The sequence below is a fragment of the Anomaloglossus baeobatrachus genome, chromosome 4, assembly GCF_048569485.1.
Source record: "Anomaloglossus baeobatrachus isolate aAnoBae1 chromosome 4, aAnoBae1.hap1, whole genome shotgun sequence".
Taxonomy (NCBI): Eukaryota; Metazoa; Chordata; class Amphibia; order Anura; family Aromobatidae; genus Anomaloglossus; species Anomaloglossus baeobatrachus.
The window spans coordinates 443030350-443042984 of record NC_134356.1 but is presented as its reverse complement, the minus strand read 5'-3'; the positions used below and the strand labels follow the sequence as shown (position 1 = coordinate 443042984).

The 12635-nt window shown below is 43.8% G+C and overlaps 1 protein-coding gene across 2 annotated transcripts in view; it reads right to left on the bottom strand.

Annotated features, from left to right (window-relative positions):
* Positions 1 to 433: 433 nt before the first annotated feature.
* PARP6 (poly(ADP-ribose) polymerase family member 6) overlaps positions 434 to 12635 on the bottom strand; it is a 154334-nt gene continuing 142132 nt past the window's right edge. For both annotated transcript variants that reach the window (XM_075345538.1, XM_075345539.1), the window contains exons 21-23: positions 11261 to 11324; positions 3304 to 3388; positions 434 to 907 (exon numbers count right to left, since the gene is read on the bottom strand). In XM_075345538.1, coding sequence (XP_075201653.1) covers positions 805 to 907; positions 3304 to 3388; positions 11261 to 11324 — 252 coding nt within the window. In that variant the 3' untranslated portion in view covers positions 434 to 804. The remainder of the gene's footprint in view (positions 908 to 3303; positions 3389 to 11260; positions 11325 to 12635) is intronic.

Genomic DNA, 12635 nt, shown 5'->3' with positions numbered 1-12635 from the left:
TTTAAAGGGGTTCTGTCACCAGGTTTTGCTACCCCATCTGAAAGCAGCATAATGTAGAAACAGAGACACTGATTCCAGAGATGTGTCACTTACTGAGCTGTTTGATGTCATTTTCATAAAAACGAGGTTTTCTCCGCTGCCGATCAAGCAGTTATACGGAGCTCATGAATATGCTGGACTACCTGGCAGCAGCCAAGTAGTCCTCTAATGATAAAATGACTGTTTAATCAGCAGTAGATTATCAAAGCTACAGCAAGCAGCCCAGAAAGTGACACACCGTTGGATTCAGGATCTCTGTCCCTACATTATGATGCTCTCAAATTAGATGGGAAAAACCTGGTGACAGATTCTCTTTTAGTGACTTTAAAATCTTAACTTGATCAGAATGTGTAAATGTCACAGCTAATATTTAAAAAATAATCAACAACAAAGATGAAATAAAACCTTCAGATTTATTTTTTTTTACATTTTCTTTTTTTTGTTAAACAAAGAGTTGTAAATGAGAAGTAATCAGAGTTAGGGATAAAGTATGGAAAGTGGGTAGTGCTGACACACAGCAAAGTCAATATGTCAGGAATTGTCCCAGGGCTGCGATATCTCAACATAGAATGATATCTTACAGTTGCCTTGAGAGCCTGATCAGTGCAAGACCCTCCGCTCCACATTAGAAAGGTCTACCCAGTCACAGAAAGGACCTTAAATCTTCCATATGTGAAGCAGGTCACAGATTGCCCCATGTTCTTGGTCCCAGATAGGACAGACTGCTCCCTTCTGTTTTGATTATAATCCTGAGGATATTATCCCTCATCCACTGTACACTTGTGTCCCAATCACTCGCATGATTTCCTTTTGGATTTTGGGGTCCTGAGTGTTGATGTTGGCATCTCCGACTTGGCCATCTTCATACCTTTGGTAGTATACATTTTGACAGAAGACATGTAAAAATAAAGACAGATAAGAGTATAAACATAAAAATTATAAGCGTGGAAAAATAAGTAGTCTCAGAATACTAACAAATGGGGAAATAGAAATTTAGCTTCAGAACTAAAGTACACTTCAAGCCTTAAAACGTGTTTGCAAGTAATGGATGGGTTCAGCCAAATTCAACAGAAAAGCCTGACAATAAAGCTTTAGCAAAGAAAATTCTCAGGGAAATGCAGAGCAATTTATATTTTAGAAACTACAATAACTAATCTGTTTTCCCTTGGCAGAAAAATATTGAAAGGAGTTTTCCGACATACACTCTAAAAAATGTTTTACGCTAAACTGTGCTGTATTGTCATATAAAACATCCCTACGTTATTTTTTTTATTTTCTTACTTTTGTTCCTCTTGAATTATCCCTTTATCTCTCCAGCCTCTTTGTTTACATGCAGCTCAAGCAAACTTGACTTGCTGCTATCCTTGGTTGCCAAACCTCAGTCAGAGCTTGCACCGCCCGGACTCAGTGTCCAGCCCCGCCCCCTGCCCAGCCATTGGCTGTCAGTATTCTGCTCAGCACACACCTCTAGGACAGTACAATGTGGGCACATATAATGTAGTATTGTGCCCATCCTTGTCCTCATCCTATAGTAATGCCTCCAACCTGTTATATGTCCCATCCTTCTGCCCATGCTATAGTACTATGCCCCATCCTTGTGCACATGCTATAGTACTGTACCCCATCCTTCTGCCCATGTTATAGTACTGTGCCCCATCCTTGTGCACATGCTATAGTACTGTGCCCCATCCTTGTGCCTATGCTATATTACTGTGCCCCATCCTTGTGCCCATGCTATAACACTGTGCCACATACTTGTGCCCATCTATAGTACTGTGCCTCATCCTTGTGCACATGCTATAGTACTGTGCCCCATCCTTGTGCCCATGTTATATTACTGTGCCCCATCCTTGTGCCCATGCTATAGTACTGTACCCCATCCTTGTGCCCATGTTATATTACTGTTCCCCATCCTTGTGCCCATGCTGTAATACTGTGCCCCATCCTTGTGCCCATGCTATAGTACTGTGCCCCATCCTTGTGCCCATGCTATAGTACTGTGCCCCATCCTTGTGCCCATGCTATAGTACTGTGCCCCATCCTTGTGCCCATGCTATAGTACTGTGCCTCATCCTTGTGCCCATGCTATAGTACTGTGCCCCTTCCTTGTGCCCATGCTATAGTACTGTGCCCCATCCTTGTGCCCATGCTATAGTACTGTGCCCCATCCTTGTGCCCATGCTATAGTACTGTGCCCCATCCTTGTGCCCATGCTATAGTACTGTGCCTCATCCTTGTGCCCATGCTATAGTACTGTGCCCCTTCCTTGTGCCCATGCTATAGTACTGTGCCCCATCCTTGTGCCCATGCTATAATACTGTGCCCCATCCTTGTGCACATGCTGTAGTACTGTGCCCCATCCTTGTGCCCATCCTGCTCATCCTATAGTAATGGCCCCTTTCCTGCTCCTCTTCCGTCATGTAGTAGTGTCCCCTATTCTGCCATACTTCACACACGCAAAAAAACCCCAAAGACAAATCCTTCTCACCTATCCTCATTCCCTTGGTGTCCTACTTCTGACACCGCTTTATATCAGAAGACAGATTCCCGGGCACTGTGCAGAACGAGTTCTCTATGCAGTTTCTCCAGTGATCAGCTGCTGCCTTTGATTGGCCGGCGGTTGATCATTGCATTAGCTGTATATAGAGCTCCCATCTGAGCAGCGTCGGGCAATCGGTCCTCTGATATAAAGCGCTGTCAGCTGCAACCCCCTTGATGAATGCTGCCGGTGCAGGGGCCGCAGCTGACAGAGGATAGATTCCCTGGCGCTGCTCAGACGCGAGCTCTGTATGCAGCTCTCCAGCTTCCTCATATGCATTAGCTCCTGCCTCTGATTGTGGGAGGGTGCGGGGAAGGGGGGGCGGGGACTCCATGCATGGTACCTGCCCAGCAGGGCGGCAATATGCAGTGGCTGTTTTGCATGTCAACATGGTCCTGCCCCTGTTGACATGAAATCACAGGAAGCAGCAAAATCACGGTAGGAGCGCTCACATGACCACTCTGAGCCGGGGGAGAGGGGCTGACAGCAGGGCAGGTAAGTAGTCACTAGCTACTTACCTGCCCCAATGTAGACCCATGGTGAAATTACAAAAAAGGCAAAATAAGCTGGATAACCCCTTTAAAGGTAGCAGTGATTCTGTCTAAGGCAACCTGAAACTTAAAAACTTGTCGCTCCATTTCAGACGTTTTCTCTTATCATTGAAATTTGAGATTGAAGAGAACATTATGTACTGTAAATCAGCCAAAAAAAAAATCCCTACTTACACAAAAAAGAAGCGTGTGCAGACATGATCAGAGACAGGGCACACCCAAATATTCCCATGCTTCTGTAAATCCTTTGATGTTATTACTAAATAGAGAAAAAAAAATAATTTATGGTTAGTAAACTTTGCACAACTAAAATTTTCATTATCAGGGTGAATACATTTAAATATATATAACCATGGAGGTGACTGCATAAAAATAAAAATTAGAGCCCCGACTTCTATAACGATATGTTATGAAATAAATCAGGACACAAATTAGCCTATTTAAATTTGAAAAAAAAGTTACGGTATTCAACATTGTATATATCGATACAGAATCTGAGGAAAAAGAAATCCTGCTAATATTTTGGCCTTGCTACCCTATTACTATAATTCAGGGATATTCTCACCTAGAATCATTGCTTCTAGGGAACAGTCTGTGGAGTGCCATATGGAGGCATCATTAGTAGAGATGCATGAACCCGCAGATGTTGGGGTTGGGCAGGTCCAGCCAGACTTTAAAATAAATCCAGTTCAGGACCAGACTTGACCCCGAACTTGATCCCAGATGCTAACCTCATATAAGTTCATGAAAATCCGAACTTGAGTGTTATAAAATGGTGTTAGTAAGGTCTAGGGGGGGTGCAAATGGAAGCAAAATGGGGATTAAAGCAGGAGAATTCACTTCTTCCCTGCCTATCCTCTGTGACAGCATTTGTGATTGGTTGCAGTTAGACTGCCGGCATTTCAGCGTCTGTGATTGGTTGCCCTCACAGCAGCTGTCTGGATCCCGGAAGTGGAGTGTAAAATTAAATAAATAATTGTAAAAAATGGCGTTAGGTCCCCCGTATTTTGATACCTAGCGTAGATAAAGCACTTAGCTGGAAGCTGCAGACCACAGCTGTGTGCATTATTTTTTCTGTGTATCAAAACACAAGGGACCCCATGAGGCGTTTTAAAAATTGTTTAAAGAAATAGTTTTAAAAAACGGAATGCAGTCCCCCACATGCAAGATAAAGTGGTCAGTTGAGGGCTGGTATTCTCTTGCTGGGGAGGCCCATGATTATTGGGCCCTCTTTGGTCTAAAAATAGCAGTCTACAGCTGCCCCAAAATTGGCCCATCCATGACATACGCCAATCCTAGCGCTTCCCTGGCTCATCCCGATTACTCTGGTACAGTGGCAATCGAGGTAATATAAAGGGTTAATGACAGCTGTGATTTGTAAAAAAAAATCACAGCTGTCATCATGTCCTAGGTTTGTAATAGCAAAGGGTCTATGAGACCTTCTTCACTATTAATCATGTAAGTAAAAATACACACCAAACAGAAAGAAAAATCCTTTATTAAAAAAAAAACCACAAAAAACCCTCTTTCTCCATTTTATTAACCCCCAAAATACCCCTTCAGGTCCAACGTAATCCACAACATGATGTCCCGCAACAATCCCAGCTCTGCTACATCCTGTGGTCACAGTGCGCAGTCACATTAGAAAAAGTGACCGCACACTGCGGTGCTAGGGACACACTGACTGAGCCACACCTGTGAGAGCTGTAACATCAATGAGTTCACCTGAGGTCAGTGCTGGGGTTCCCATGGTACCCCAGCTGCAACCTCAGGTGAACTGACATGAGGTTAACTCATTGAACTCAGTGACCTCACCTCAGGTGAATTCATTGAACTCAATGCCGGATTACCAGATTAGGGGATGTGTGCACATTTAGTATTTGGTTGTAGACCTTTCTGCACCAAATCCGCATCTCCTGGCAGAACAACGCACCAAAATCACATTAACAACTCTTATGGTTTTGGTGCATTCTTCTGCGAGGAGATGCATATTTGGTGTAGAAAATTCTGCAGCCAAATACTAAACGTGCACCCGTCTACTTCGGTAATCTGGCATTGAGTTCAATGACTTCACCTGAGGTGAGGTCACTGAGTTCAGTGAGTTCATCTCAGGTCAGTTCACCTTCCTCACCCCAGCTGTGACCTCAGATGAGGTTATTGAATTAATTGCCGAATTACTGGATTAGGTGTTGTGCGCACGTTGACTATTTGGTTGCAAACATTTCTGCACCAAATCTGTGTCTCCTGGCAGAAAAACACACTGAAACCACATAAAAAACGCATGTGGTTTAGGTGCATATTTCTGTCCGGAGATGCATATTTAGTGTAGAAATATCTGCATCCTCTTCTTCTGGTGAACTCAATGTGCGCACATCACTTAATTCGATAATTCGGTATTAAGTTCAATAACTTCACCTGATGTGAGGTCACTGAATTCAATGAGTTCACCTCAGGTCAGTTCACCTGAGGTCACAGTTGGGGTACTGTGGGACCCACAGGTGAACTTATTTATGTCACTGCTAACAGCTTCGGCTCCGTCAGTGTGTCCCTGACGCCCCAGTGCTCGGTCATGTTTTCTAATGTGACCACGGACTGCAACCTCAGGATGTAGCAGAGCCAGGATTGTCGTGGGACCTCCTGTGGATTAAGTTGGACCTGCAGGGGTATTTTGGGGGTAAATAAACTGGAGAAAGAGGGTGTTTTGTTTGTTTGTTTGTGTTTTTGTTTTAAAATACAGTTTTTCCTCTATGTTTTTTGTGTTTCTTTTTACTTACATGATTAGTAATGGGGGGGGGGGTTCAAAGACCCCTACCCATTACTAATCCAGGGCTTCATGGCAGCTATGATATTTGGATAAATCACAGCTGTCATTAACCTCTTATATTACCCTGGCCACCGTACAGAAACGGGCAATCGGGATGAGCAGAGTAAGTGCCAGGATTTTCTGCAGGCTGCTATTTTTAGGCTGGGGAGGGCTCAATAGCAGTGGTACGCACCAGCCTGGGAATAGGAGCCACCAACTGTAGGCTTTATCTTGGCTGTGTATTAAAATTGAGGGGGAGAATTGCATGCCATTTTTTAAAATTATTTATTTAAAAAAATGTTAAAAAAAGCTTTGTAGCTGTCACAAGTAACAAATAACTGCAAAAATGGCATAGAGTCTCATGTATTTTGATACACAGCCAAGATAGGGCACACAGCTAGGGGCTACAGCCTCCAGCTGTCAGCTTTATCTGTGCTGGGTATCAAAACTTGGGGGTACCCTATACCATTTTTTCAAATTATTTATTTTTACACTCCTCTTCTTGGACCCAGCCACTGAGAGAGCAACTAATCACAGATGCCAGCATCCTAGCAGTCTGACTGCATCCAATCACAGATGCTGTAACAGAGGATGGGTGAGGGATGCAGTGAATATTCTTGAGATCTAATGAGCGGACCCGAAAGCAGTGTGACAGCCATGCCGAAGCTTTGTAAATATAATTGTCCTTCTTTAATCCCTATTTTGCTTCCTTTTTTTAATCCAGGTGGCCAAACCGGAACAGTAACACAGACTTCTCTGAGACGTCTGTGATCGAGGTTTGTGCACGGACACTAGGTGTCCAGTGTGAACCCAAAACTTTACAGTTCGAGTTTGCCCATCACTATCCAGATAGAGATTATAATTTTAGATGAGAATAATTACTCTCTTTTAGCTATAACTAAAGATGAGCAAATCTTTTGGAATTCAAAGTCGCCAGCTTCCCCAAATATTACCCCAAAAATTGATTTCTTGAGAATAAAATGTCCACGGATGTCAATACTGAAAAGCCTCTATTTGACTGAAAAAGACATGTATAACACTTTGAAGTCTCTTAGGACTGTGCTGAGCCCCCTTGAGCTCATTAAAGCAAACACAGCTTTGGTAATGTCCAAGTTACCTATCTGGCTAAAGTAAAACAGATGATAATTGATTATAGTCAATAGCCGATTAAACTACATACTACACTAAAAGTCTTTTAGGCCAGTTAAGGCAAAATTTGTTTGTATTACTTTGGGCTGTTTCCATGTTGGCTTTTAAACAAACTGCCTTTAACTCGCAGTTTTCAAGACCAAGAATAGTGCCAGCGTCTTCAGAGACAGGGTATCCCAGAACTAATCCCTTACTCAACATGGCCTTTAGTCAACAAGGCTTGGATCAAAACATCCGTTTTGTCAGGTGTTTTTCCTTTTTCAGCCATCTTCTTCCTCCATTCTCCAAAAGACTTGGGGGAATAGCGGTCTTCGCCACATCCACAGCCAATCCTGGTTTCTCAAACAGTACACCTTCTCCTCTAGATCCAGAACTGTTTTCCCTAAAGTAGACGTCCCCAAGACCACTTGAGCCGAGTGTTCCCGGTCATCTTAATGAAGGTATTCACTCCCTGCAGAGGGGGAGCGATGGTCTCAGCAAACATCATGGCAGCCAAACTGGCTCTGTCCGGGGTCTGAGTTTCCATCCAAACCATGTAGTCAAGTCCACCAGTCCCTGCAGCTCTAACGCCACTAATGTTTTCTTCCAGGGACCCTCTTTCTTCCCTCCGTCAGATACCTCTTCTCTGCTCAACATCTGCCTTCTCCTTCCAGGTTTCCACTTCTTACAGGGTGACAGGGCAAGTGACTCCTATAGCTTACCACCCCTTGCGGCAACACATTTTGCAGAATGTGATGTACTCTCCAATGTACAAACTGTGAAGGTGGTACGGCAGAGTGTCTCACTTAATCATGGCCCTATTAACATAGACCTGGCACTGGTCCCCTCCTCAGTGATAAATCAAAACCCCTTTATGTGATTGAAATCTGCTGCCCGGCCTTCGATGCACTGTTCTTCAAAGAAGACTCTCTTAGGGTCTACCATCCACTCCCTGATGAGGGCATCTGCCTTCACCGGCTCAACTGTAATGAGGTCCTATAGGAATCCAGTGAGTCACGAGACAGAGACGCAGGCAGAAAGTTAACCAAACTGAGTTTACTGACAGGGTTTGGGGAGGGGATGTAAACTAAAGAAAGAGTATGCAGACTCTTCCCCCACAAAACCTCAGTAAAACCATACAATGAGATATACTCGTGGGTCAGTGTGTCAGCCTCAGAAATCCCCAGATTATGTTTCACAGCAAACCTGGAACAAATTTACCTAACAGTACACAGGATGAATAACTAGCATAGCAACAGGGAAGTGTAAATCTTTTGAGTGCGACTCCATGGGGATCTCTGAGACTTCACACTAACTTACAACTTACCTGCTTCTATCCACAACACAACACATAAGCAGAGAAACAGTATATGCACATATACACTAGAAATTGGTATACCTGGGTATATCTACACTGAAGGTACCGTTTGCTCTGACAATGTCCATTACAGGCCTGTGGGGGGCCTGTCCGCAGCTGCTTCCGGGGTCTTCGGCACCAACCAACAGAATCCAAAGTGCACAACAAATCGGTCCTCTCTATTCCAAGGCATTCAAAGGCCTTTGGCCATGTCACTCACAGTTCTGTCAGCCCAGGGATGAAAGTCCTCCATCCAGGTGTCGACTTTTAAGGAACAGGTCCACCGCTCTCCTCAGCAAGGGGGAGAAGCTTCTTCACACTCTCCAGGTCCAACGTAATGTCCTGATCAGCAGCTGACCTTCACCTCAGTCAGCATGGACCTGCACAACTCTCTGAACTTTTTACAGCAGGCTTGTACAGTCCATTCCACAGTTTCCTGCATTTGTGTAGGCTCAGCCTACTTCCTCTCCACCAGGCTCCCACCTTTTCCAGGGAGACCTATGGGTCTCCCTGTCATTGTTCTCTCCTCACATAGTGACTCACATACAGGGAGAGACTTCTCAAAATTCACAGCACTTTGCACACTGTTACACAACTCTTCTCGGAACCATCTGAATCCACTCATGGGCATGCACTTTGGCGATAACTCCCCATAGCCCTTTTCCAATTGAAATTAGTGGGTCTCGGCTCTCTAAGAGATTCTGGGGTGGGCACGGTTGCATCCGGTTCCTTGAAACTTTCAATCATGGCTAGCCCTTAGGCTTCCTTACCACCTCCATAGGAACATCCTCCCCTCACCCTCCTCAGGCCTCTGACATACCTCAAGAGTATGGAGTTCACTGACTTCTTCAGGTTGAACTGATACTGCTGGGGTGAATTTCTCTTGTTCAGTACCACCAGTGTATGCAGGTCTGAGTACCCCCTCTCCGGATGACATCTGACTCTAAAATTTAACCCAGACCTCGTGAAGAAGGCGGCTCACCCCTAAATGTGGTGTGGTGTTCCCCTGAATGGTCAGCAGAGCCATCAGCTCCCAAACAATAACTCTTGCTTGAAAACTGCCCGCCGTGGCCCCTGGAGGCTCCATGCGGATCGCATCCTCAACCTCACCCTCACTCTCACTGCACTGCATAGGCTGTTCCCTAATATCTCTGGCTTATGCTGAGTGCACTGCTTAGACCTATACATCCTCTGACTTCATTCGACCTTCTCTCTTTGCAAGCTTCAGAGAAAATAGGGCTGACTGGTGATTCACCTCGTACTTCCTTTCAGTTCGGCGGTAGTCATGGCCAAGGACATCACCTTCCCCGCCCTGGCATGCTACACACAATGGTAGTGTTTGTGTAGTAGCTTTAACCCTTTGGACCGGTACCTCTAGTCCAGAGGACTTTTTCTTATCCTCGGTTGCACACAGCATGACACCGCTGTGTCTTGCTTTCATTCACATAAAAGAGTCTCACTCAGATTTCAACTTCACACAAGTGTTATTATAAGTACAGCATTGTTAATTTTTCACTCTAACATAGGCAGGATCTTTCAGGAGGGTTGCAGACATGATATTAACTTTCATATGCTTGAAAAAGCCCGTTTGTGGGGCGAAACGTCATGTATGCTATGACAGAATAAAGATATGGGGTGCTGTCCATCATTTTGGATGTACCATAGATGCTAAGTGGATCTCTTGGATCTGACTTGTGTCCCTTCCTTAAAGAAAGGATTCTACCGAAGGTGCTGCAAACAATTTTTCTTTTGTATGATATTAACTTATTCCACAAAGGCTGCCAAGTAGGGAGGGGGAGGCTGTTTCATCTGCATCCCACTGATATCTAACCAAATGGGTCCACTTGTTTCGCTTTGGCTATAATACCTGGCATTGCTATGCTACTTTTCAGAGGCCACTTGACGAGCCACTGCCCCCATGCCAATGTCCCTCAGCCGGGCTCCCCCTTTCTCTCTAAAGATCCCCATTCATGTTGGCCAACACTGTATCCACAACTTTTCACACAGCTTGCCTGGTAGAAGTCCCCCTTTTCTCAGCCCGCCACTGTAGCGCTACATCTGCACTCCAGTGACATCTTGTAGAAATTGCCAGTACTGCGGCACTGAGGCGAATTAAACAAGTTACCATAACTTCACATACAAGCACATGTCACACATTAGCAATAAAACCAGTGATGCCTCCGGGGGGATAACTGACCATAGGTCCACACCCATACAAATCTCTAACAGCAATATTTAAACATGTGGCACATGTGATAATCGGTGTGCTAGTGATGTGATCGTGAGGTGCCGATGGGTTGTCATGAGGGGTCTGCTGAAGACCCCCGTGTCTGTCATTACAAGCGTTTAGCTAGCGTTCATAGGTGATTGTGATTTTAGCTATACACAACAGTTCTAATGCACTGTTGTGTATAGCATAAGAGGTCAGATGATTGCAGCTTCAATTCTTCTAGAAGGACTATTAAAATGTATTTAAACATATGTAAAAAACAAACAAACTCACAAATCAGTTCAAATCACCCTACTTTTTCCCTATTAAAAATAAAACAATTACAAAAATATCTAAAATACACATATTTGGTATCGCATTCGTAATGGTCTGATCTATCAAAAACATACAGATGGCATATGGATGCTAGGCTAGAAGATAATCACATGCTCACAAAGAACTCGCATGACATATGGAAAGACATACGCATGACACTCGTCCGATTTTTCTTGATGAAAATAGAACAGATTTTTTTTTTATATACACAAGTGTGAGTGAACCCTGAATGTAATGTGTGCGAGAGCCATTTCATCTTCATGACATCAAAACATACTATAGTTAAATGATTTATTACCTTCACACAGTGCAATACAATTGAGATTCCGACTCTGCAAGAAACGAGACTGAAGACATCGAGTCTAATACAAAGAGATAACAGAAAGAAAATCATTGATAGGACAAACTAGTTTGGAAAGTTTAATAAAAAGTATGTTCACCTTTAAAAGATATTTTACATATAACGTAGACTTAAAGTGGTGGCCCGAAGGCAAAGTAATTTTCATTCTAAATTCCTATGTAAACTATCTTCTAATATACTTGAATTAAAAATGTCCTATCCTTCTGTAACTATACCATCTAACTACTTTTCTATTTTTCTCCCCTACTTCCTTTTAGATGACGAATGTTTTAAGAATACAAGAGCATGCTGGGATACTCAGACGAAGCATCATCAGGAGGAAGAGAATGTCTTTGCCCCCTTCCTGAAACGAAGCGTCATCAGTGACACTCGTCTCAGGAGCTGGTCTGGTCCACGCGCGCTGTGCACTGTGTGATGTGCACAATGACAGCACTCTCTGTAGTCGCCTTAGATCAGCAGTAATGAACCAGCAACAGAGCTTGTTGTCAGAACACCCGATGTGCAAAGACCACTGACGTCACTTGTGGGGATGGTGCTGGTTTCTGCATGCTAATTATTCTAACATTGCACTGTTACCAGCTTGCAACTGCTACTGGGACTATCTGAGCCCCTGAATTAATAATCGTTTGAGTATCCCATGCACTGGGATTCTCAAGCAAAGCATCATCAAAAATGAAATAAGGAAAAAAATAGATTAGCAGTTAGTGTAGTTAGAGAAGGATAGGCAATTTGTAATGTAAGTATATTAGTAAATAATTTAGATTATGGCACTAATCAGATAGGGATTTGGAAAGAAAATTACTTTGGCCTTTGGACCACCAATTTAATACTCCAATAATACTGAATATTATAAATACTTTGCATTAATTATCTTACATGAATTTTGAGCTGTAGTTTGTATTATTGTCAAAGCTGATCTCACAGTTCTACTCATTGTTACTCAAAACAGATGACAAGTTTAAAACAAAAAAATATAGAGTAGCATCCATACTGCAGAGGAATGCAGTGTGGTAGACGGTGACGCTAACAGCTTGAGAATCTTTTTTATCCCCATAATTTATACCTTGTGTGCAGTGTAAATAGCACTTAACTTGAAATGATGGTGTTTCCATCATTAGAGAGTAAAGCATGCCATACAAATTGCAAAACTAGGCAGTTTTTTGAACGGCCTCTACAACAGAAAGACTTGTCTCGGGCGGGGGGCACAGACCACGGCAGGGGGGCTACTCAAGACGCTCGGATCCAGGATCGTGGCTGTGGCTCCAGTGGCAGCCGGACCCGGGGCCTGTGCAGCAGCCCGCCGCCCGCAACT